The sequence below is a fragment of the Aulostomus chinensis genome, chromosome 7 (genome assembly GCF_037954235.1).
Source record: "Aulostomus chinensis isolate RoL2024-O1b breed Wild chromosome 7, RoL_Achi_v1.0, whole genome shotgun sequence".
Lineage (NCBI taxonomy): Eukaryota > Metazoa > Chordata > Actinopteri > Syngnathiformes > Aulostomidae > Aulostomus > Aulostomus chinensis.
Window position 1 is genome coordinate 28,983,675 of NC_141326.1, and position 25,219 is coordinate 29,008,893.

At 46.3% G+C, this 25,219-nt stretch overlaps 3 protein-coding genes across 7 annotated transcripts; 1 reads left to right on the forward strand and 2 right to left on the reverse strand.

Moving 5' to 3' along the window:
• Positions 1–852: 852 nt before the first annotated feature.
• wee1 (WEE1 G2 checkpoint kinase) lies at positions 853–6,871 on the reverse strand. The gene is made up of 10 exons (XM_086209764.1): positions 5,885–6,871; positions 5,215–5,426; positions 4,741–4,807; positions 4,115–4,287; positions 3,574–3,842; positions 3,379–3,471; positions 3,190–3,275; positions 2,928–3,098; positions 2,419–2,564; positions 853–2,100 (listed from the first exon to the last, which is right to left on the reverse strand). Exons 1-10 carry the CDS (start codon positions 6,371–6,373, stop codon positions 1,944–1,946), a joined length of 1,863 nt encoding a protein of 620 aa, XP_086065890.1. The 5' UTR covers positions 6,374–6,871; the 3' UTR covers positions 853–1,943.
• Positions 6,872–7,369: 498 nt separating this feature from the next.
• znf143b (zinc finger protein 143b) lies at positions 7,370–16,686 on the reverse strand. Of its 4 annotated transcripts, none has more exons than XM_086209769.1 (15): positions 16,443–16,686; positions 14,603–14,718; positions 13,675–13,863; positions 13,482–13,562; positions 12,635–12,831; positions 12,454–12,522; positions 12,243–12,359; positions 12,035–12,110; positions 11,698–11,823; positions 10,908–11,087; positions 10,588–10,815; positions 10,130–10,278; positions 9,842–9,994; positions 9,462–9,643; positions 7,370–7,993 (listed from the first exon to the last, which is right to left on the reverse strand). In XM_086209769.1, exons 2-14 carry the CDS (start codon positions 14,706–14,708, stop codon positions 9,494–9,496), a joined length of 1,821 nt encoding a protein of 606 aa, XP_086065895.1. In that variant the 5' UTR covers positions 14,709–14,718; positions 16,443–16,686; the 3' UTR covers positions 7,370–7,993; positions 9,462–9,493. The 4 variants fall into 4 exon arrangements, with proteins under 4 accessions (XP_086065895.1, XP_086065894.1, XP_086065892.1 ...); XM_086209768.1 differs by lacking the exon at positions 16,443–16,686 and adding an exon at positions 14,850–16,381 and having other exon boundaries at positions 7,373–7,993; positions 9,515–9,643; XM_086209766.1 differs by having other exon boundaries at positions 7,374–7,993; positions 9,515–9,643; positions 16,443–16,600.
• On the forward strand, positions 15,165–24,930 carry LOC147259390 (nuclear receptor-interacting protein 3-like). 2 transcript variants are annotated; one of them, XM_086209774.1, is made up of 8 exons: positions 15,165–15,189; positions 18,375–18,693; positions 19,152–19,346; positions 19,778–19,860; positions 20,077–20,216; positions 20,316–20,368; positions 23,848–23,936; positions 24,405–24,930. In XM_086209774.1, the coding sequence occupies exons 2-8, from the start codon at positions 18,526–18,528 to the stop codon at positions 24,412–24,414; spliced, it is 738 nt and encodes a 245-aa protein (XP_086065900.1). In that variant the 5' UTR covers positions 15,165–15,189; positions 18,375–18,525; the 3' UTR covers positions 24,415–24,930. The 2 variants fall into 2 exon arrangements, with proteins under 2 accessions (XP_086065900.1, XP_086065899.1); XM_086209773.1 differs by lacking the exon at positions 15,165–15,189 and having other exon boundaries at positions 18,373–18,693.
• The last annotated feature ends 289 nt before the right edge of the window (positions 24,931–25,219 follow it).

The window sequence follows — 25,219 nt, forward strand, 5'->3', positions numbered from 1 at the left end:
AGGTGCTGATGTATAAAATATAGTATTTTTTTGTTGTTTCCACAGGAAAATTTGACTTTTAGTCCAACGCACGTTTCTGAGTCCATCAGTTACTTTATAGACAAAGATTTTGTGTAGAAAAAACGACCAAACAACACTAAGATGAACGACAAGCTACATTCTCCCCCATCAATATTCACCAAACCGCGTACACTTTAATATTCAGGTATTTGTTGAGCAGTTTCCCATGCATTTTTTTCCTCCAAAATTTGCCTTTATTTTTCAAAACTGTTCCAGGCCTGGAAATGTTTTTTTTTTTTAATTCCAGACTATTCCAAAGTTTACCATGACCACATTAATCCTGTAGTCGACTTGACTTGAATGGAAGCTGGAAAACATTTTGCTGTCGTGGAGTAAAAGTAAAGTCATCTAGAATTACTGGAGTAAATACAAATACCTCAGTACTGAGTACTGTACTTGAGTGGGGGTGCTAAGTTACTTCCCGCCGCTGCTCCTACTTCGATGCTCTCAGCTGATTTTAACGCGTCTATCAAGTAGCTCACGTTCAAGCTTGTATTTCTGGTACACAGGACATTTCTTCGTTTGTTTGTGAGCGTCTTTCCCCAGCAGCGTCGTTCCTTTGAGAGGTTGTTGGGTGGATGTGTCGCTCCATCACATCAGAGGTGGAGAGGGGAAGAGAGCGCTAAGAGAAGCAGGACCTTCTCTCTCTGTTTGGTTGTTAGTTCTAGCTGATCCCCACGAGAGATTCACCGCAGACCAGATCTTTCTGCTTCTCTGGGGAAGACAACGCCCCGGTTTGGTGAGAGCTTTTATTTAAAAACGTAAGAAGTTTATTCCACCCCTAAGTAAAACCACACACGAGCCACACTCAGAACTTCTGAACCCTAACAAGTCAGTTAGATTTACTGAAAGAGACAAAAAGTTTCGGCTCCTAAACTCCGGCTTCCTGGTACAAAACTCAGGATAACGGAACCTTCCACAGTGGGCAGCATTTAAAAAACAAAAAAAAAAAGGTGTAGATCGTGGAAATTTAATGAAAGAACATATTTACAGGTTAAAACAGTAAAGTTTCTTGTGTTAGGGGTTACAAGGACAGAGAGATGAAGAGGAGCTTCCTAAACAGCGATGAAGAGCCTTGAGGAAATAACGTCAGAGGGACGACAACGGAAGGAATGAGAATCGAACGTACGGGACAATGATTGTTGTGATGTCACATGCAGGGGCGGCAGCAACAATAACAGTGAATGACATAACGTGGATCAGTTCTAACGTCACAGTTGAGGGGGGGTCCTCACCGGTTGCTACGGTCGACACACCAGGAGACGGGAAACGGAGTCCTGCTACTGACAGTAAGAGCCACTGACCCTCGGAACGACCCGACCTGAAATTGGCTGAACGCTGACACACTCACTCACACACACACATCTCAATAGCAGCAGGGTTTTTTTTTCTTTTTTTAAATGTGGCTTGCTCCACATGTTGCCTCCAAAGTGCTCCGCTACAAACAGAAATCGTCAGTTCTCGGATCTTCTGGTACCCAGCATCAGGCATTTGACAGGCAGTAAGGTGCGCATGGCTACGGCAAGTACATTCACACTGAAGAGAGCTTCACTGCAGCTTTCATCTGCTGCCAACGGGCTTCGGCTTTGTCGAAGGAAGTGCAAGGACAGACACGGAGAAAAAGCCTGACGTCTACGGAATGACTGTTAAAGGTATAGTGACTACCTTCGGTGGAGGAGAGCGTTATTTCATGGGAAAGTCCATTGCAACTGGGCTGAACTATGTAGGCAACAAGAGTCTATGGGGATGAGCTCCATGTGGCCTGCAGCTTTCACCAGGCAGGAAGACCACGACTGGCAGGGTTCTCCTCAGGGAAACACGGGCCTGTTTCAACCGAACACGCCTGTTTAAAAGGTCCATGAGCCCGTGTGCTCGAGTCCGTCTCAGTAGATGGTGAGGCTAACCGACCGACCCATCTTCTTGCCAATGAGCCTGGAGGTTCTGGGGTTTGACTGGACTGTGGAGCGGGTCAGGATCCGGTCAGTGGACAAAACCTTCTCTTCTGCTGCTGCTCTGGCCAGCTGGGCTTTCCTCAGCTCCCTGAGGAACACCAAACAGGAGGGTTAATTACTAATGAGCACTGGTGTCTGACAGATTTACAGCTTCACACTGACTGAGGAACAGCCACGAGGAAACACTGCACTCCATCACTCGTGTACAGTTCTCACAGGACGAAGACTTGGAGAACTCAGAACTGGATAAGCAGAGCAGAAACCACAATCTTTGATGTTCAGGAGCAAGTAGCTCAGACACAGTGATGATGAAATGGAATGTTCCCTACACCAGTAGCATATTACACTGGTTTGGTGGTTCTGTCTTATTGCCACTGTGGACTCTATGGGACAGGCCTGTGCCTACTTTTGGAGCAGAGCGTTCTTGAACTTCTCAGCGTTGAGCTCCTCCCTGAGCTGGTCCGCGCTCATTCTGGCAGCCGTCAAGAGCACCGGGTGTTTGATGAGGTCAGAGGTCGACGGTCGTCTCGTTGGCTCAGGGTGTATCATCAGCTGAAACAGATGGAGACACGCACAACACATTAAAATGAGAATCTGAAAGCAGCAAAAGCAATTTTCTCTTTCTAAAATGAAGGTGAAGAAAGTAGATGAAGAAGAATATCTTCATGGGCTCCAAATGGATTTAAAAAAAAAATTCTCCTCTTAAGATCTCATAAAAAACTAAACGTTTAGTTAACCATCAAAGAAAAAAAAACTAAAATTGTACAAATTTGAAACATCTCCTTCAAGGCTTTAACTCAATAATAAATTCCAATCATTGCCAATTTGCTGCATCATGACAAAGCCAGAACACAATGATCCCCCCCCCCCATCGGTGCTCATTTGACCCCAAGATGAAACAGCCAGGACAGCTACCTTGAGAAGACTGACAAACTCCGGTGAGAGAACATGGGGGATGGCGGGGAGTCTCCCATGTCGGATTTCGTGCCACTTGTCTCCATTGGTGGGCAGAGGCTCCGCCCCTGAGGCGCTGACCACAGTCAGAGCAAGAGCAAAGATGTCTGCCTTCATCAAGTTACTGTAGTCCTATGAAAGACAACATGAGGGTGGTTCATGAGACGTGGTCAAGTTTGCCTGACTCCAACAAGGAATATGATTTTCAGTTAAAGTCACAAACCTCTTGTAAAACTTCATTGGCCAGATACCTGCTGTCCCCCTCCTCAACCTGCGGGTTGTTCACTCGTGTCACATGACCAAGGTCACCTAGAAGATGATTACTTGTTAGTGTTTTGAGTAGAGCACAAATGTTGACATGATGGGAGGTGCGTGAACGCCTCCAGTACAGGAAGTACTGGGAGCCGTTTACCTATTTTGTAGACAACGCTGGTGGTGAGCCCATTGTCATCTTCGTCACATTCGTCGCAGCTGGCTACAGATTTCCGTGATATAAAGATGTTGCCTTAAAGATGAACAATACTTTAGTTCGTTTCTGAGCAGAACTCTCAAGATAAAACTCTCATTTCGAATGTGCGTGTCATCCATTGGACTCTCCAGCACTCACTGGGTTTGATGTCCATGTGCACCAGGGAGGTAGAGTGGATGTACTTCAGGCCGCGCGTGACTTGCAGCAGCAGGTCCTTCAGCTCCAGCTCTGACAGGTAACTGAGGCGTCTGTAGTTCTCTGCGATGACATCAGATAGTGTGCCGCCGTTGCAGTACTCATTCTGGATGAGCATGTGGTCATCCTCAGCCCAAGCAGAGTAGTAACGCACCACATGTGGGTGCTGGCCCAGCACAGCATGGGCATACACCTCCCGCAGGGCGTTCTGCCTGTGGAGGAGGGCAACAGGTCACTTTAACAGTTACAGTCACAAGGAAGGAAGAAGCAGAAGAAAACCTTGTTACCAGGAAACAGACTGACTCACTCAAAAACAAGGAAAATGGCTTTGGCCTCATGCAAACTTTTGAGTTTGTGTACAAGACTTGAGAACTGATTTGTATGACACAATCATTGAGAACTGCATCCAACAATAACATCACCATCAAACTAAAACAGGGGATATCATTTGAGTTTGAGTTAGAATCGCAAAAGCCCAACATACTCATCTACTGATCCCGCCAGAGGTTTCTTCGATCTCTTGATGGCGTAGATGCAGCCATCGATTCTTTTCACGCACTTGAACACAGCACCAAACTCGCCACAGCCGATCTTCTCCAGCTCCAGGAACTCTGAGGCGTAGCGGGACATCATGTTGCTTTCCATCATGGTGACTCTCTGAGGACAAGTGGAAGGGAGATGAGTTCTAAAACAAGACTGCTAAGTTTTACATTGACCGGTTTCTTGTGGACCCCCCTCATGTGTCTGCTGGCTTTTGGCTTTCCAGTTTCTCTACTTAGCATAATTATTGAAACCAAACACTGGTTTGACTGGGAACCACAAGGACGATTGAAGAAACGTATTCATGTCCGACTGATTCATTTATAAAACAAAGACATGTTGTGATTGTGAGGTTCAGAGGTCATGTCTCTTGTGTTATGTTGACTATGTAGCCTTTTATTAAAAATTGTACTTGGAGTGATGTTTACTGTTTAATAGAATGTAAGGGCTTCTTTTAAACCAGTGTTCCTGAAAGCAAAATGAAATGTAAGACAATGTCCTCAGGGATCAGACGAGTTAGTAATTAAACAAACAGTACAAATACTACATTTCACAAGAACACCTGGTTACCTTAGATGGCGGCAGGATCTCTTCCTCTCCCTCCCCATCACTCGCCTCCATGTCCTCTCCACAAGAGCTGAAAGAAGAGGACAATATAGTTAGCATTCTGTCCAGCAGGGGGCGGCACCAGAGGGGGCTTCACAAGCACATGGCAGAGTTCACCAGTAGCCATGAGGTGTTGGTTCCCAGCCAGCACCTCCTGGCTTTAGGCAACGGCTTTAACGAATCTGGTTATTATAACAATGGGTTGGATCTGTGTACCAGATCGGAGGTGCAGCTGTACCAGACTGCTATGTGATTAACTTGTCTTACACAACTGTGTTGACAAAGCTGAAAACTGACCAGGTGGAGATATCAGGAGCAAACAATGGCTGCACAATTACACCCGCCCCCCCCCCCCCCAATCATTCTGTAAAGAACAATAATCTGCAGGAAAGGTAGTCTGGGATGTTAGGGATCAGTCACTGGCAGAACTGAACATACTCATTCCAGTGCGCTCTCTTTCTGTTGTTTCTTTGCTGTGTGGCAGACTGGATGAGGAGGGAGTCGGGGGTGAAGGGGTTAAAGTTGACCAGAGGTGTCTGCTGTCTCCTGCTGCCTGTGATTGACTTTCCTGAAGGCTCCACATTCTTGAACAGGGCAACTCTTCGGCTGGAGGATCCCAGGCCGGAGCCTCTCGCTCTGGATAACAAACTCTGCCAAAGACAGATTGAGAGGTGAAGGTTCAGAAGCAGCAGATAAAAATGCACTTTGATTATAAAGCAAGTTTAAAACAACAACAATCAAAAGTCAACATTAAATGCCATGTTGTATATTGTAGCAGCAGCTGAAGACCAACCTGAACTGCAGGTCAACAACCACAGCAGGAGTATTATGCAATAACACGGGTGTACATTAAGTGGGTCACTGGGTCGTTAACTGACACTGCAGAGGTGTTGCCTGCATTTTAAAAATGGAATGGCTCTGTGCACATGTGCTTGCATTTTAGGGTTTTTTTCGTAGTAGAAAACATAAAAACACCAAATGGGTGAGTCAGCCAGGTGTGTAAAGAGAGCACACACACACCTGGGGAATTACACTGCAAATACTTCAACGTGTCATTCAACCTTCATTCAACATTCCAGCGGCTCTTTCTTTATCAATAAATACTAACCTTTGGCGTGTGAGGTGTGTCAAAAAGTCTGAGTTTTCTGAAAGTTTTGTGCGGAGGTGTATCGGGACAGTCTGGGATCGGGGAGCTGGATCCTTCCCCGTCGTCCTGCACGTATGATCGCTCGGGTGACCCTCCGTATAACCGAGAATTCTTCCTCGGGGATGGTGAGCAGTTGGCGAAGAGGACGCTGTTGGGGGACCGTAGGTGAGACGGGGAACCAAAGCCCTCCTCGCTCCACAGCTCCACGTCGTCATCGCCACCCGACTGATTCAGGGGGCTGCTGCTACCCTCCAGCAGGGTATCGGCGCTGCCCCGTCGTCCGGGCATTGGTGAGTCCAGCTCGGTGAAGCCCGACTCACCTCCCGTGCTGTTGTTTACGTCCTCGATCGGGTCGTCCTCACCGTCGCTCGAAGTAAACTGTAGTTTCTGGCGTATCGGTCGAGCTTTCGGCAAAGGGGATCCGTGCCGGTTGCGGCCGCAGATCGACATTTTCAGGATTTAAACTCCGGCTTCGACGACTGAAAAAAAAAAAAAAACTAAACACGCGGTTGGACCGCGACGTTTGGTTTTTCTCAAAAACCAAAAAAGGGGCTGAAGCAGATATCAGCTTAAGTAACTATATCCTCCTCCTCCCGTAATAAGAGCCAAAGATGTGAGGAGAAGCGTTAAAGCTCTGCTAACAGCCTGAAAAAGTTAACTTGTTGCTAACTCCTACACGCCCATCCGACGCAGAGAAATGGCCCCGGACTAGCTTACATTCGCCCCGAGAACGACGCCTCAAGCGGATCACAAAGTACAAACAAACCCTGAAACTACCCGGTCCAGTCGGGTATCGATGACCGGGACCACCTTCTTGGTTGCTCGTCCTCGCAGAAACGCGTCTTACCGCAGTAAAGGCACAGTAATGTTTACTAAGACGAAAAAAAAAGTTTGAATGAATCACGAACTAAACCCTTCCTATCACGCGCGTGGCAAAGGACTTCCCGCGACCGTTGGTCACGAGTCCGCCCGCCAGCCAATCAGAGCGGACGTCGGGATTTTTGAAAGATGGGCGTTCCGGAGAGGTTTCAGGAGAAGCTACGTCATCGACGGTGTGAGCAACGATCTGGCGCGAACACGCGTCTTTCATGTGGACGGAGTCACACAGTCACATCAACTCCGGGAGACAATTCACCCTCTGTCCAGGCGGAGAGATGAAACACCCCGCGGTACGTGAACGAAGAACGTCAGACCTGAGCGCGCTCTCACCTGCGGTTCGTCCCTGTAGGTTCTAATGCGTGTTGGCTGATTTAAACACCTACCAACCTCACCTGTACGCATCTTTGTCGACCCTTGGTATCAAGTTTATCGTTTATCTCAGTGGGATGAGCTCTTATCGTCACAAAGTTTTTTTTTTTTTTTAAACAGAGTAAACAGTAGAAATATATATTAACTCTTATTTTATTAACCCATTCTGCTCAAACACCCTCACCGTTTTTTTTAATTTAAAATCACACAATTTCTAATTCATTTGAAGCACCTTTTTAATGAGTTAAAAAAGAGGTGTTGTAGAAATTTCTTAGCTGGTTGATGTTAAAGCCATTTAATCACTTTATGACAAATTTATGGTTGTAATCCACAGCTGCTGACACGTTTAAGACCACACGTAAATTCCTACATCGAAACCTGTACTAAAGAAGATGGGGTGCATTTGTAACTTGGTGCAGTGCGGCAGATCCAGGCTTTCAAAACCAATACAATCAAATAGTCACACAATATTTTTTATTAGAAATAGCATTAGCTGTACACTCCACTGTGCGCCATAAACATTAGAAAGCATCTTTCCCTCCTCCCACCTGTTTGGTTGAAGGACAAAGCAGTCCAGTTCGTAATTCCAGTTATCAAAATTCTATGTACACATAAAAGCAGAGTTCTTTTGAAAGGGGGGGTGGGGCTTTGGAGGAAGACGTGTGATTTTTCTTGCTTGTAGAGTCCAATTTAGATGGTTTTGATCCTAAATCATAGTCCATATTGAGTCCATCAATCATCCAGGCCCGGTGACTCTCCCTGCTGTATTCTTGATGCTATTCTGATGGCTTCCTCCACCGGGAGGAAGCCATGATCCTTGAGCTGCAGACAGAAGGAAAACCATGTCAGTGATGCAAACGCTGATAGGCAAACAGAGTTGATTAATTACAGCCGCTGATTACATCTGTTGAGCGACCCCCTCCATTCAGAAGACAACACCACCTCTGACAGTCTTAAATGCTGCTGAATTTCATTAGCGACCGTCACACAGTGGTGAGGCTGGAAAATGTTTGTGTTGCAATTAGCATGACAAAGATGGGGGGGGGGGGTAAATGGAAGCAGTGTTTTACAGGATAAACAAAGGTTGGTCACCAGACTTGCAAGCTTTGATGTGACCAGCAGGCCTCAGGGACTTTAAACCTCAATATGGTGAAGTATAGGAGCATGAAATGTCAAACACACCGAACTGCCAATGTGAGACAGAATATAAACTGAACAGGAAAGAAAATTCCAATCATTTTCTTTTTCTGATGATCAATGTGCAGTAAAACTCAACTCTTCCACTGTTGGGCTCCTTTCTTCCCCACATCAGTGGTGGCGGCGGAAAACGTCCTCAGGATTACGTGTCACCTGACACATCCTGCAGTTGTGGTTTTAAGTTTGGTTTGATCCCTAATCAGATGCACCAGCGGGAGGGCAGCGACACACCCACAGCCCCCCTGAGCTCAACCCCACCTTCACATGATCTCAGGTGAAGCATTTAAACAAACAGCTCAAGAGGGGGTGGGGCTTGGCACTGACAAACTCTTGTAACAGTGAGTGATATTTTCAGCAAACAACAAAAGGGTCCACACAGAAACATGCAGCAACATGTCTGAATTTAATTCTTTTTTTTTTTTCTGCCGGTCTTCCCCGGTGAGTGAAGTCACAGATCCACCACGTATCCAGTCCACCTTTTCCTGAGTGGTATTAGAGGACGAGGACAAGGTGTATTTTCTGAAAGCCCACAAGTGGGAAACATTACAATTTTCTATAAAAGCTGTCAGGGTCCAAAAGTAACACCCACCAAGACCCAGACGCTGGTAGATCAACTCTTGGAACATGCGGGTCAGCGGCAAACAGATTTCCTGGTTCAGTCCATCTCTGAATGGCCAGAAAGGTTGTTCAAAATGGGAAAACTTTATGTGTTCTTCTGATTTTCCTTTGTGGAAATAACAACACATCACCACTTCCTTGGTCTTCCCCTCCAGCAATTTTCATGATCACTTAGCAAAGCAAATCATGGATTCCAATCTTGGGGGGGGGGAGCAGTCATTATCTGCAGCCATCAGGGTTTCTTGCTCTCTTCTGCAGGCCGCCTCATTAGCACGGGTACAAAACACCAGTTTTTACGTACAGTCTACTTCCTCCAAAGTTTGTCACTAGGTTTGAATGATGGACGACACAGAAAGAGTGTGTATACGAGTTTTGTGGGTAGAATTGTGAATCCCTCAGCTATCCGGCTAGTGAGCTACACAGTAGATGTTGTATGTAGGAGGCATTTTTAATGATTTCCAGCACCCCAACGAACCTCGCGTCTTCCATAAATTCAACTGCAGACATTCACAGGAGGCGACCACCAACCTGCACGGCGATGTGAGTGCCGTTGGAGGTGGCCAGTAACGTGACAGGATGAATGTCATCCTGCTCTTGGCTGTAACCTGCTTCCTCCACGGTTTGGAATGAGGCCATGTCAGGCGTCATGATGGCCACCTGAGGGAGACAAAGTGACCAAATCAGAGGTCGGGTGTTGGTTCTCCTATTGATTAGTAACAACAATATCTGGTACAATCGAGGGGTCCGGAAGAGAATTCCCTGATGGGTGCTAAATGATGAAGAGCGAGCTAAGTGGAGCAGCGATGTGTGCTACCTAACAACCGCGGGTGTAAAACAGTGTTGTTACAGTCTTACCTGCTCGTCTGAGCCGTCTGTCGTAACCATGGTAACTGAGTGAGCACCCTGTGTTGTCAGTTCGTGGGCTGGGATGGTTATGGTTGTGCCTTCTTGTGTCACCATGGTGATGGTGCCACCCATAGCTTGTAGGTCTGCTTCAGAGATGCTGACCTGACGTGACACACAAGAGATTGAAGATCTTTCAGGTGGCGCTGCTGCTGTAGTTCACCACAAGTCTCTGAGCTCAGTGCAGGACGAGTAACACGCTGTACTGGCACTGTTGCTCCTCTCTCTGCGTTCAGTTACCTGCTGTTGTGTTCCGTCCTCTTGCGTTACCAGGGCAACATGCTGCTGGCCAACCATGTCTGAGCTCTCCACAGGAACCTGCTCTGAGCCCGAGTCCTCCGCCTCAACTACTGGTGCTGTGTAGTTCACACTGGGGTCGTCAATGGCATCTGAATTAAGAAGGGAAGACTTTAACTTGACAACAGCCCTGTATGCAACACGCCGTGTTCTTCATTAATCTCTGCAACTTTTGTTTTGGTGGATTTAGTTTCAGACATTCTCTCTCTTATGTTGAGGTTCCACTTCCTACCTTCCATTGTTAAAAATGATAATTTATCATCTTTTACCAAAACAAAAGATCTGCTCTTTTTTTACATATCCCACTTTCTCTGTGCTAACCCATTTGTGGCAACCCACATAATCTAGCGTTATCTAGCTTGTCTCTTTAAGAATTTCTCAGGGTCTTCATGAACACAGACCTGTTGGCGGTTCAAAGTAGGCCTCCTGCTCCTCCTCGATGGGCTCTGTGTCATTGTGTGCTGTTCGTTTGTGCATGGCGAGCGTGGAGATCTGCTTGTAGGTCTTCCCGCAGTGGTTGCAGTTGTAAGGTTTGCATGGCGTATGAACCACATGGTGTTTGTAAAGGCTGGAGTATTCTGTGAAGCGCTTCTCACAACCAGGCACAGTACAGACATATGGTTTCTCTCCTGAAAGAGTAGACAGGGACTCGTGAATTACGGCGGTTCACAGACTTATTACCTGAGAAAAGTCAGAAAGACGTGTCATAAAAGGGACTCGCCTGTGTGAATCCTCATATGGTTCTTGTAGTTGGTGGCACTGGCGAAGGACCGCCCACAGCTGGGCTCGGAGCAGTAATACGGCCGCTCTCCAGTGTGCGTTCGGATGTGAACTTTGCGGATGTTGGAGGTGGTAAATGACCTGCCGCAGCCCTCGATGGGGCATTTGAAAGGCTTCTCTCCTGCAACACAAGGGATGGGACACAAGAGAAAGAAGGGAAAAGTCTGGGTTTTAGGGTGACTTCATTAATTCTAAGAGCTGATATTGTAAAATTGTTCTGATATAAAATCGTATGCATCTGATGGCAACAGAAATGAAATATATCGGGGGAAAAACCCCACATTGATTTGGTCCATGAGAATCAAGATGAAAATCTTCAAAGATTCTGAAAACTGTGAAATGCTACTATATTTTGCAGTCAGAGATCAATATTAGATAAAAAGGAGAATTAAACTGAAAAAGATCTCGTGCTCTGCAGAGCAACTCAATACGCCTGAAAACCTCTTGCAGCACTGGTGTTGCTCGGGGGGAGAATTATTCTCCCAGCATTCTTGCAGCTTGTTTAGCCAATCCTGACAGTGCAACACAATCTGTGTTGTTTCAAAAACAAGCGAGTCCCGACTAGAGCCTTTGACCAAAATAACATTTCAGCTGCACAAACTCTTCTTTATTAAACAAAGAGCCTTGAGGCCAACTAGGAGTCGTGATTTCAGCTCCAGCCCATTTGTCCTGCACCGCTGAACCACCGCTGATTTGCTGACAACACCAGCAGGACAGCAAATGTTGGGTACCTGTGTGTGTCCGCGTGTGTTTTTGAAGATCTCCGGAGGTTTTGAAGGACTTGCAGCAGTTCAGCTCCTGACATCTATATGGCTTCTCCCCCGTGTGTGTGCGTGAGTGACTCTTCAGTCCATACCCTTTAAACATCAAGAATAAATTCAGTCATACATATTCGGCGAAGCTCGTGTCGCTGGTACAAACTGCATAACCGTGTTTATGCTCAAACACTTGTTCCATAAATAAACCAGACATGAGAGAAATGGGAGTCTTCAAACACACTCAATCAAGACGGACAGTTAAAAGCTAATGAGACCACCCTGAATGAACAATGAAGTTCTTCACTGTTACCTGTTGCAAACTTCTTCCCACAGCCTGGATAGTCACAGACGTATGGTTTGTCTCCGGTGTGGGAGCGCTCGTGTACCTGCAGCAACACAAACCCAACGCCTCACTAAGGAGCCTGACAAAGCAAGCGTGTAGCTGACTAACTCCTCCGTGTTCAGTAAACATCGACACACGTTAAGATCCAACATCACACCCAAGCAATGGCTCTTGCCTTGAGATGGTGGGCGGTGGTGTAGAGCTTCCCACAGCCCTCGTATTCACAGCGGAAAGCCTTCTCTCCTACGTTTGTAACCCTCGCTTGCCTGTTGTCTTGACCCTGCAACACAATCTGAAACAACAAAAAAAGAAAAAGAGTGAGTTTCTAATATCACACCCACATGAAGGAAAAATAAAAAGTTAGGAAATCTACGTTGATATTCTACCCGCATGTGAACGCCATTGTCTGCTTCCACTCTGCCGAAGGACCCCAAGGGGTTTTCTATATTCTCCACCTGACAAAAAGCATCATCACATTAAGATTATTAAGATCTGAACCAAAGTTTATTGAGACAACTGCAAGACATTGGGATTTAGTGTGAAACTAATTCAAAGATGAACTTTGACCTTGGTGGTGTACTGCTCCAGCACACTGATCGTCTCAGGGTCAATGGCTGTGGCATCAGCCTGCAGGTCTGCAATGGTGCCATCGGCCTGGATGGCCAGGATGGTGTTGGACTGGGGCATGTGCACCGTGTGCTGGATGTAGGCAGTGCTGCCGTCCTCCAACTGAACCTCTTGCAGGCCACTCTGGTCATAGGTGTCTGCACAGTGACAAGAGGAGGGAAGAGGGGGAATCACACGGGGTCTGGGCTCTGGTCCAGACAGAAACATTGGCAGGTTGTTCGCTCAGGAAGGATGGATGACTTCCTGAGTGTCTGTAGCCTGCATGTCTGCTCCGGAGCTGCTTGATGGGAGGTGTTAGAGCATGCTTTTGTTCATGATGTGCCAATTTGCATTTAAGCATCAAATGAGAAGAAATTCCTCAAAGTGCCACTATGATTCCTGTTTTCATGATCCACATTTGCGTATCTTCAGTGGTTAAGAATATTTTAAGCAAACTTGTTGCAAAAAAAATAAAAATGGACATCAATGGGTTAGAGTAAATAAACTGGGCTATGCTATATCAGTTTGTCCACAGATGGCAGTATAGGCAACTTTGTAAAGACATGCTGCCCAGAGATGAAGACAAAGTTTACGTACAACCTCAAGGGAGTGGGAAAACTGTTTTGCAAAATTGAGGTTTCCCCCCTCCATTTTTTCCTCTTTTCCATCAAACTTTTTAAATCACTAACTTTACACTTTAAATAGAATTATCAAAATTAGATACTGTAAAGATGAATGAGAACTACCAACACAAGAGGTGAAAATGAGATCTTCGAGGGAGTAAAGCGCTGATGAATATTTTTTGTACCTTTGGGCGTGTGGATGTAGGCTGTTGTTCCGTCCTCCAGCTGAACTGCTTGTCCATCCTCCAGCTGTAAACTGTCCCCTCCTCCAACAGCAGAAAATAAACATTACTACTTCCAACATGTCAGAAACTCTGGTGATCATGAATACTGGCCATACTCGTGCTGGCGCAATGTGTGTGGGTACTGGTGCTGTACCTGCTTTGGGCATCGACACATGCTGGACGTAGGCTGCAGAACCGTCCTCCAGCTGGATCACCTGACCATCCATGATCTGTCCATCCGAAAAGGCAGCTTTGGAGTCATGCTGGATGTATGCGGTGGATCCATCTGCGAGAGTAACGGCCTGCAGGCTCACTGTGTCCATGTTGTCCATGTGATCACCGTCTGGGGAATAATAAAACTTATGAGGAAATCACATTAAGGCTTCACAAGATCACTTCAGACTGCGGTCGCCCCAAATGCGATACTTGTTTCAATAACTGGACACAGAACGACTGAGACACCATCAGGGGGAGCTGTCATCATCCCTCATCCAATCACAATCTGACGAGACTTCATTGATAATGATGTACAATGTCCCGGCCCAGACACTCTTGGCACCATGGTAACAACAACAGGACGAAGCTCTCATCATGGTGACAGTAGGCTTACTTCCATGACCAAGAAACAACCTCCGCTGAATACACAATAATTTACAATCTATTTGGAGGTTAGGTTGGTTCATCTTGAGTCAAAGAACAAGCATCTATTAAGAATGATTCCTCAAGTACTCGACTAGATGCTGCTAAGTGTACATGCGGGACATTTCAGTCACTGCTGCATTCCTCTCATTGCACCAAAAAAAACCTGTAGATGCAAGATATGCAGTCACTTGGTTGTTATTATTGCTTAATTGTGGGAAATAGAAGATCTATTATATTCAAATGTGTCTTCTATACAAGGCAAAGGTTCCTGTGCTTTTTTCATGTTGTGAAACTTCAATTTCCCAACATGGAGTCAAGCGACTGGGACTTTTTCATCGTTTGTCAGAGAAACAGTTTCATCTGTGAGCTGACTATCTGGCTGTGAAACAGTATGAGTGTGTGGTGGTGTCGCCAAGACAGGCTCAGGTGAAGGAGCTCACCTGCCACGGTCACTGCCTCTGTCAGACAGAGTGTGACCGGCTGCACGTCAGCATCGTGAAACTCTGCCATTCCCTGCGAGTCCCGGTTTATCTGGGCCAAGAGCATGCTTCAGCTGCTGGAATGACAAACGCAGGACACAGATGAAAAGACCTGCTGTAGCAAGCTGAAACGCACACACGTTACAATATGTGTCATCTAGCAGCGTGTGAACTTTCATACATTCGTCAATGAACACACACACACTACCTCCACTAGTCTGAGGGGGTCAAGTAGCACAGATAAACAGCTGGGTCCCTCCCACGTCTGCAGCGTGCGCAGCTGCTCGATACTGCAACTCAAGACGATGACCAAGGCTGCTCCTCCACATTTGAATCAACAGTTCCCAACAAAAAAAACTGATGTTTTGTGTGTTGGACTGAAGCAGTGAGTCAAAGAACTACAATCACGGTGCACAACAGGCGGCCACTTCTGCAGCTCCCGCCTGCTTAGGGGCTTCACATGATCATGACCCCTACACACAGTTCTTGTCAAACAAGAGCAGTAAATTCAGTCAGACGGAGGCTTCAGATGATGAGCACTGCTGACGGTGAGGTCTTTTATCAGTTACTATGCTTTAATAGTGCATGAGCCCCCACCACTTCTTTCTTCATCAGCATAAACAAACACGGTTCCTCAGGAACCTACTGCCTTTATTACCGACTCCAGCAATGACACCTTCACACTACCACGGCAAAGTACCCAACATCTCTGCACCAAAATTAAAAAGTATGAGTCATTATCAAACAATTCAAAACTATTTTAGTCACAACTGTTCTGCTCAAACATACTCGAGGGGTATCTGAAACATCAAAATGCTATTTAGGTAATTGTTGGGAGAGGAAAGTGGCAGGGCATTGCCTCTACTGTTCACTTCTTCCAGCGGTTTGTTGGGTTGACACTGGAACTTTTTTTTTGTTCCAACACCGATAACAGACATTAGAATAAATAAACTTTGTATTGCAACACTTTGAAGCAAATTTTCCTCTATTTCAAATTAGATGAGACAAAATTAAAGGAAAAAAAACACACACACACTGAGTATTTCTACTCAATCGAAGTCACAATCCGCCTCCAGCTTTAGCGGATTAATGTCAACTGCCACAATATACATCCTGTGTGTTTTAATCTGAGCTCTATCCCAGTGAATGTTGACAGTGACCATCAGTGTTAACGCTGTTTTGGCGCTTGTTGGTTTGAATATTTCATGTGAGCTAGCTAGCTAACTAGCTAGCAGCGACGTCGCCGTTAGCCCAACTATGACTTGCCATAATTGACCCTCTGAAACACAACATCGCCCTCACAACCTGGAGCAGCATTTCATATTAGCCTTATCAGGACAGACAAACAGTTACCAGCCACCCACACCATGGCAAAGAGTGGTTGATTAGCCTCCATGCTAACAGAGATGCCGACTGCGGGCAGCCAGGACAGGAAAACGACTTTTTAGCCATAAAGGACAAACACATTTATGAAAACAGCCGTCAAGTTCATGAGAGTGAAGCTGCTCAACAGTGGTATTTGGAGTCAGACCAGCTAACTATGACTACTGAGCGGAGAGCTCTCTTTCTCAGTTAGACTCGCATTCGCCCTCGTTTCAGGAACGACGCACTTAGGAAACAAGAACATGGGCTAATTAATGTTAACATAAGCATTCTGACCCGCTGACTATCAATTTTATTGACGATAATACAACTGCATTTTCAATTCTGAGGAATCCCTGCCGCAGCCTGCCACTCCCTCTCTTGCGGAGATGGCTGTGGGAATACTGCACACTGGGTAAAAACCAATTTATATACTAACCTCCGAAAAATTTCCAACAATTCCTCCTGTTCGACCACCATGCACCAGTGCAGGAAACGCTCATGCCGGGAACATGTATGGCAGCACTAACCCCCCGAGTCATGTCCCGCCTTCTCACGAGTTCGACGTTTTGATTGGTCAAGGCAGCCCAACCCCGCTTCCATTTGTCACTTAAGGAGTCAATCATCTCCAGGCGAAGAAACGCTGTTATTATTCAGCCTCACGGGCCCCTGCCAGACGCCATTCCGCGTCGGTTTTCGTATTGTTTCGGGCTTTTGACAATGAACGCCGTCGTGGAAAATAAATATTTTAGGTCTTACACAAGACGACAGTCAACCGAGACTCGGGGATGGCGTGTGTGCCCTGGAATGTGGCTAAGTTCGTCGTTCTCCGACACAAACAGCCGAAGTGTGTGGAAAATTTCGGCATCCATGTTGAAAACAAGGCCGTGTGGGAAAAACAGGGGGGAATGTGGGCAATGCAGTGAAGAGAGGCTGAAATCTCCAGCTGACATCTGACAGCCCAAGCTAACATCACACGGGAGGAACAAGCATCTTCCAGACAACTCAGACAGACAGACAGATAGATAGACAGACAGATAGATAGATGGATAGACAGACAGATAGATAGATAGACATACAGATAGATAGATAGACAGATGGATAGATAGACAGACAGATAGATAGATAGATAGACAGACAGACAGATAGATAGACAGACAGACAGAGAGATAGATAGACAGACAGATAGATAGACAGACAGACAGATAGATAGATAGACAGACAGACGGATGGGTTGGATAGATAGACAGACAGATAGATAGACAGACAGATGGATAGATAGACAGACAGATAGATGGATAGACAGACAGATAGATAGACAGACAGACAGATAGATAGATGGATTAAAAAAAATTCATAACTCCACCCTTCACCAAGGGTTTAAGATTTAAAAAGTACGAATGATGTAACAAAATGAACAAAAGATTCAAAATGTAAAGGAAACACTGTGACACTGCCGTTTCCATCTTGTCCAACATTTTTCTCAAATGTCATTCTTGATCTCAAATGTAATTTTTTTTTCCTGCTAATTTAATAAAGTCAGCTTTCGTCCACTGACTCAAATAATATCTGTGATGAGTCCACTTGGTACTTTAACCTGACACTTTATTAGTCACACTTAAAATCTTTTTTTTTTTTTTTTATTTAAAGAAAACTTGAACTCCTTTCTTCTACAGCACAGTCACGATTTTGGTCCCAATTGGGATTTTCTTTTCTGGTCAGATGTTAACATGTCATATAACATAAAGACAGACGGGATATTGTAAAAAGATCTGATGAAAGTAAAAACCACCAGTTAAAACCAATATGGCAAAAAAAAGCTTATGAAACGGGAGAATTCAAACAAACCGGCCAATCACCTTTTAAAGAGAGGTGTATTATATTTTAAATTATACAACATTATTCTGAATGAAACATGTCAGTAAATGCCACATTTGTGAATTCTGATGTGTTTATGTGTCTCTGAATCAGTGGTTGAGAACAAGTCGCTTAGCTGGACCACAAAGATCAGGAAGCACAGGACTGAGGAAGAGAAAAGCTTCTTGTGGTGGCAAAGACATTCATCAGCTTTACAGTCCCCAAATAGACAAATACAGTTTGTTCTTCTTGCAATGGCGTGGAAGCTTCTGAGATCACGAAAGTGGGATAAATTTGAGAAGATTGTCGTTCCTCCAAATTTTATTTTCTGCTAAAATCCAATGTAAAAAAACAACAACAACAAAAAACAAAAAAACCTCATCAGCTTCAAAATGAGAGTGATCGTGGTAATGCTAACCCCCGGGATAGCCTACAAAAATACGTCATCCCTGCGGCAGTCAGGGATTTTTTTCCCCCGAGTGGCCCATTGATTTTATTTTGAAAACATTCACAGGAAGTTCTCCACACCTGTCCTCGCCACAGTGATGATGGGGGTCCCTGCCTACTGACGCACCACAGGGAAACCCTCATGATTACAGGCTTCCAGGTCAGCCTCGGAGTAGACGGACACACCCCGACTCTTCCTCTCTCTCACACCCGCAGACATGTTGACAGGGATGCGGACGGAGAACCGCGCTGACCCGGGGATCCTGGATGCTGCGACTGTGAGGCAGCAGAGGAGGCTGAAGCAGGCGATCCAGTTCCTCCACAAAGACTCAGCGGATCTCCTGCCGTTGGACGGGCTGAAGAAGCTCGGGACATCCAAACAGGGGGTGAGCCTGCTGGAGACCGGACGTTAGAGAGCATCGATGACCGCAGCTCAGTGGAGCTCCAGCGTCCAATCAGCTGTGGCCTTAACGTCTAACAAGAAAGTCACAGAATCATTTTATGAGTTTTAGCACATCGACTTAGATGGCGGCTTGTGTCCTTTTTATGTGTGTATATTCTTGTTTTTGTTCTGTTGTATGTATACTTTATATTTGAAGTTTGATTTTATTGCGTCCATTTGTGGTTGTCCTGTTTCAATCTTTTTAAACATTTTGAACTTAATTTTGAAAATGCTGCACATTGTAAAGAATTATTATTATTATTATTATTACTGAGTTTTACTTGACTTTGTCTAGGAATAGCCCTTGACCATTGGCACAGTCTCATTATCAACCAGGCGTGTTGTTAAATAGCAGATAAAGAAAACAGCACCAATTCTGATTCAGCCTCATTTCGGTTGTAGCAGCCGCATCACATCCTCCAGAAGCGGCTGCTGGAGGCCAAGCTGTCCAGGGGACGGGTGACCATGTGTGGGGTAACACCCAGAAACAACGCTGTCCTTGTGACCCGCAGTCACTTAAATCCACATGAGAATGAGGAGGAGGAGGAGGGGGAGGAGGAGGAGGAAGAGGAGGAGTTCATCTATGTGTCCTGCAAGGTGAGATGATTGACAGGCATGTCAGTGAGTAGCAGCAGTGTCGGTATTAAAGGAACATAACTTTTTGTTTGTTTGTTTGAAAACATGCTGCTTCTGAAATTCCAGTGTCGGATGATTTCAAGTTGTTATTCCAAAGCAGATGTTCTTCAAAACCCGCGTTCAAGTGTGTTTGGCGACGGTGGACAGAGCGATGCTACGCTGCCCATCCGCTGCCATTCACTGTGCTAAGCTAACTAGCCTCTTACTGGTTCTCTGCGGGTCTCGGCCACCTCAGGCTCAGCGATCTGTTCCTTTTAAGAAGTCCTATTCATCTAATAAACTAGCAAACGCTCCTGGCGCTGTTGTCATTCAGAACCGTGACTGAACAGAAGCGATCAGATCAGATGTTCTGTCTTTGTTCCACGCACGTTTGACCGTTTCTGTCTGTGCAGTGTTTGGGACAGGAGGTGAACGTGCTGATCGACACCGGCTGTAAGCTGAACCTGATGTCCTCAATGACTGTGGAGAGACTGGGGTGAGAGTTGGGGGGGGGGCACTTTTTTGGTGTTGCAAGAAGCCCAAAAATATAAAATAACTTAATCAAGGGAAAAGTTATATCTTGTTGCCCGGATGTAACGAACTTGAGGGGAGAAGTTCAGGAGCTCTTCTTTCATTTGGCAGATGTTATGAATGCAAACTGTTTCCTCCGCCTTCAGAAACGATGGCAAATCCTTGTTGTTTCCTGCCGAAGGTTGAAAGAGCTGACCGAGGAGAATAAATTGGAGACAGAAGGTTTTCCATTTCAGCGGAAACTCCTCATTGCCGGCCACACCGAGGAGCTCAGCCTGACCATCGGGCGGCTCAGGATAACGTGCTCCTTTGCTGTCGTGGGTGAGGACGAAGCGATGACGCAAGGCAGTCGTTGTCTCATTCACGCTGTTATGAGATGACACGAATGCCAGCTAATCTATTGATTTGATTTACTTCCAGAAAGTAACAAGCCTCTGATTTCTCTGGGCAACAAGACATTAAAGTCACTCAAGGTAATTTACACCCCCTCCCCACACACACACACACACTCCTCATGTTACCTCCCTGCACTTCATGACACAGTCTTTTCATGATAACACGAAAACTTAGAGGCCAATCTTCAACGAAACGGTGGAGAAGAGCAGGCCAGACCAAGGAGGGATCCACCAGGTTTTAGGACACATTCGTTGCAGCGCCTCAGTTTGGGTTTTTTTGTGCATGTTGATGTCCCAGTTGTCTGTGTAGGTTCTCATTCATCCAGGTCATCGTAGATCGAAGCGAAGTAAAATCTGGTCAACTGGACGTAAGTTTATCTTGAAGACGTTTCACCTCTCATCCGAGAGGCTTCTTCAGTTCTAGTGAAGAGTGTGGAAACTCCAGCTTATAAACCTGTGTGGGAGTGGTCAGTGCTATTGTGGTGGAAACGACCCTCCCGAGACTCACCTGGCCTCCCCAAACGACAGTCGTTGTGCGGTGTCAGGGAGTTTCAGGGGTGGTCGTTAGGGAGTTTCACCGACCACTCAGATGCTAATGGGCTGTGCTGGCAGCAGCCGTTCCACATGGGTCTTTCAGCTGAGCTCTTTGGGGAAGTTTTGAAAGGACTTGGTTGTAAATAGGTGAAAGGAAATGTCGCAGTCCACCTCCTCTGTTCAAAGATGGTTTCTCTATCCTGACGTGGATGGCTTCTTTAACTCCTCTTTCAAACCATCTGTCCTCTCTGTCGAGGATTTGGACATGGTCGTCCTGGAAGGAGTGGCTTTCCTCCTTGAGGTGGAGGAAAACCGCTGAGTCCTGTCCTCCAGAGTTGGCTCTTCTATGTTGGGCCATGCGCTTGTTGAGGGGCTGTTCGGTTTCCCCTATGTAGAGATCCGTGCAGGCCTCACTGCATCTGACAGCGTATACCAGATTGCTTTTCTGGCTGTGAGGGGTGGGATCTTTGGGGTGAACCAGTCTTTGTCTCAGAGTGTTGTCTGGTTTAAAAGACACAGGGATGCGGTGCTTGTTATAGATTCTCCTTAATTTCTCAGAAACCCCTGCCACATAGGGCATCACTATGTTTTTTCTCCTGCCTTCTTCATCTTCCCTCCTCCTGGAGCTCTCCTCCTTTCTGGACCTGGAAGAGGATTTTACAAAGGTCCAGTCTGGGAAGCCACAAGTTTTAAGTGCTCTTTTCAGATGCTGCTGTTCTTTTTTCCGGCCTTGGACGCTGGTGGGGATGGTCTCCGCTCGGTGTTGCAGCGTCCTGATGACACCTAACTTGTGCTCCAGAGGATGGTGAGAGTCAAAAAGCAAGTATTGGTCAGTGTGGGTGGGTTTCCTGTACACATCCACCCTCAGGCTCCTGTCCTCTTGAATGTAGACGTCGCAGTCCAAAAAGGGCAGATGGTTGTCTTTCACATCCTCTCTGGTGAACTTGATGTTGACGTCTACCGAGTTGATGTGTGCTGTAAACGGTTGTACCTCCTGAACCTTGATCTTCACCCAGGTGTCATCAACGTATCGGAACCAGTGGGTGGGGGAGGGTCCACTGAAGGAAGTCAGGGCCCTCTGTTCCACCTCTTCCATGTATAGGTTGGCCACGATAGGAGATACGGGAGAACCCATGGCACAGCCGTGTTTTTGCCTGAAAAACTTCCCTCTGTACTGGAAGTAAGTTGTGTTCAGGCAAAGGTCCAGAAGTTGGCAGAGTTGGTCCGGATTGAGGTTGGTCCTGTTGCTGAGGGTGTTGTCCAGCTGTAGGCGTTTCCTCACTGTTTCCACAGCCTCCACGGTAGGGACGCAGGTGAACAAGGAGGTCACATCGTAGGACACCATGGTCTCATCTGGGTCCAGCTTGAGTTCTCTAACCTTGTTCACGAAGTCCATGGAATTCTGGACGTGGTGGGGGGTTTTCCCTACCAAGGGGGCTAAGATGGTGGCGACGTGTCCATTGTGTCCATACCCATTGTCAGCAGCATAAACTCCGTGACGTACAACATCGCCAAACACGTCACCACCATCTTAGCCCCCTTGGTAGGGAAAACCCCCCACCACTTCCAGTACAGAGGGAAGTTTTTCAGGCAAAAACACGGCTGTGCCATGGGTTCTCCCGTATCTCCTATCGTGGCCAACCTATACATGGAAGAGGTGGAACAGAGGGCCCTGACTTCCTTCAGTGGACCCTCCCCCACCCACTGGTTCCGATACGTTGATGACACCTGGGTGAAGATCAAGGTTCAGGAGGTACAACCGTTTACAGCACACATCAACTCGGTAGACGTCAACATCAAGTTCACCAGAGAGGATGTGAAAGACAACCATCTGCCCTTTTTGGACTGCGACGTCTACATTCAAGAGGACAGGAGCCTGAGGGTGGATGTGTACAGGAAACCCACCCACACTGACCAATACTTGCTTTTTGACTCTCACCATCCTCTGGAGCACAAGTTAGGTGTCATCAGGACGCTGCAACACCGAGCGGAGACCATCCCCACCAGCGTCCAAGGCCGGAAAAAAGAACAGCAGCATCTGAAAAGAGCACTTAAAACTTGTGGCTTCCCAGACTGGACCTTTGTAAAATCCTCTTCCAGGTCCAGAAAGGAGGAGAGCTCCAGGAGGAGGGAAGATGAAGAAGGCAGGAGAAAAAACATAGTGATCCCCTATGTGGCAGGGGTTTCTGAGAAATTAAGGAGAATCTATAATAAGCACCGCATCCCTGTGTCTTTTAAACCAGACAACACTCTGAGACAAAGACTGGTTCACCCCAAAGATCCCACCCCTCACAGCCAGAAAAGCAATCTGGTATACGCTGTCAGATGCAGTGAGGCCTGCACGGATCTCTACATAGGGGAAACCGAACAGCCCCTCAACAAGCGCATGGCCCAACATAGAAGAGCCAACTCTGGAGGACAGGACTCAGCGGTTTTCCTCCACCTCAAGGAGGAAAGCCACTCCTTCCAGGACGACCATGTCCAAATCCTCGACAGAGAGGACAGATAGTTTGAAAGAGGAGTTAAAGAAGCCATCCACGTCAGGATAGAGAAACCATCTTTGAACAGAGGAGGTGGACTGCGACATTTCCTTTCTCCTATTTACAACCAAGTCCTTTCAAAACTTCCCCAAAGAGTTCAGCTGAAAGACCCATGTGGAACGGCTGATGCCAGCACAGCCCATTAGCATCTGAGTGGTCGGTGAAACTCCCTAACGACCACCCCTGAAACTCCCTGACACCGCACAACGACTGTCGTTTGGAGAGGCCAGGTGAGTCTCGGGAGGGTCGTTTCCACCACAATAGCACTGACCACTCCCACATAGGTTTATAAGCTGGAGTTTCCACACTCTTCACTACAACTGAAGAAGCCTCTCGGATGAGAGGTGAAACGTCTTCAAGATAAACTTACGTCCAGTTGACCAGATTTTACTTCGATGTCCCAGTTGGTCAGACATTTGCCTTCATCGTTAAACGGTTTGTTGGGTTGCGTGATCCTGTTTGTGTTCTAACACCTCACTGCAGTGTGTGATCGACACTGAGAACCAGATGCTGGTGTTTGGGAGAACCACACGAGAGCAGGTTCAGTTTGCCAAACAGCCGCTCCAGGAGAGGTGAGGTGCTTTCCTCCACTCAACACTAAGAGTCATGTTCGTCTGGGAGTTCATTTTCTGTTATTAGCTTTAGCCTCCTCTTGTTGTCTGGAGTAAGAATCATTTAAATGGGACATGATTCGTTTGAATAACAGGCATTAAATACTTGATGAACATATTTGTACAGTTTTGTGTTCAGGCCCCAAAAATGCTGCAAAGCAGTTGACTTTTCAAAATAAAATGTCAGCATTGTATTGTCCTGCTAACCACAGATTCGTATCACTATTTTAATTAAAAATACATTAAATGTCAGCATGTCTGACCAGAGCAGAGTCAGTGGCATTAATATGCAGGCAGAGCCCACATGAAGGGGGGGGGGGGGGGGCTCTGATGCTGCGTTCACAGACCGCAACACTTCCTGTTACAGCTGAGGAAACCAGATGTTGTTGAATGAATCTAACAAAGTCTTTTCTGCTTCTCTGACGACAGAAACCTGTGACACCGACTGGCCTGCAGCCAACACTCGCACACAGCGACCAAAAGCAATATACACTATGTATCTCAGATGAATCACAACCAACGTAGCATCAGCCTTGTAGTAGCCTTGAGTGGATCATGTGAGCCGTCACTGCAGTAGTGTGTGTCGTGCAGCCAGTTGTCACATCGTTGTACGAGTCTGACAGCGGTGACTTCTGCTCTCCAGTGGCGTTCTGCCACACTGGGAGTTACAAAACGGCTGGTTTGTATTTCATGTGAAGTAGCTGATAAGCTAGCACAATCGCTCATGTAGGCACAACTCTTATCTACCGTGTTTTATAACGTCCTCGTGTATTTTCTAGCCCTGAAAACAAGTTTGCATCTGGTTCACTGCCTTTTAATGTTTACAGAGAGAAAAGTGGCACTTTATCACTCGACTGTGGCAAAATGCGGGAATGAATATTAAACATAACTTCAAAAGTCTGCCTGTGTCTTCGCTTAATTCGAGTAAAATTCCAGAGCAGTTCAAGTGCCACACTGGCGTCAGGGTGGAGAACAGGAGAGTTGTTCTCCGCTGAGCTCGGGGGTCGGTGAGGGTCTGTTCCCACCCACGACTGGGGCAGCGATGCAGCCTCTCCAGCTCAAACACATCCGAGGTGACAGAGAAGTTTCCTTAAATTCCCATACAAACGTATCAAAATCAGATTAAAAACCCAAAGATACATTTTGGATCAATTTTTAAGACTTTTTTTTTTTTTACATCTTAAAATTAAGACGATCCCATTGAAAGACCCTGCAGGAACACCGGAGCGATGAAACTGTTACAC

Bases quoted from the DNA above. Each gene is read 5' to 3' on its own strand.
- wee1 (XM_086209764.1), bottom strand. From the start codon at position 6,373: ATGTCGATCTGCGGCCGCAACCGGCACGGATCCCCTTTGCCGAAAGCT. The intron at 3,472-3,573 runs GTGAGTGCTGGA...TTCATCTTTAAG, and splicing joins GCACATGGACATCAAACCCA to GCAACATCTTTATATCACGG. The intron at 2,101-2,418 runs GTAGGCACAGGC...GGTGTTCCTCAG, and splicing joins AAGAACGCTCTGCTCCAAAA to GGAGCTGAGGAAAGCCCAGC.
- znf143b (XM_086209768.1), bottom strand. From the start codon at position 14,708: ATGCTCTTGGCCCAGATAAACCGGGACTCGCAGGGAATGGCAGAGTTT. The intron at 11,088-11,697 runs GTACCCAACATT...CTTGTGTTGCAG, and splicing joins ACACACGCGGACACACACAG to GAGAGAAGCCTTTCAAATGC. The intron at 9,995-10,129 runs GTAACTGAACGC...GTGTCACGTCAG, and splicing joins AGGACGGAACACAACAGCAG to GTCAGCATCTCTGAAGCAGA.
- LOC147259390 (XM_086209774.1), top strand. From the start codon at position 18,526: ATGTTGACAGGGATGCGGACGGAGAACCGCGCTGACCCGGGGATCCTG. The intron at 18,694-19,151 runs GTGAGCCTGCTG...TTTCGGTTGTAG, and splicing joins TCGGGACATCCAAACAGGGG to CAGCCGCATCACATCCTCCA. The intron at 19,861-20,076 runs GTGAGAGTTGGG...TTCCTGCCGAAG, and splicing joins ATGACTGTGGAGAGACTGGG to GTTGAAAGAGCTGACCGAGG.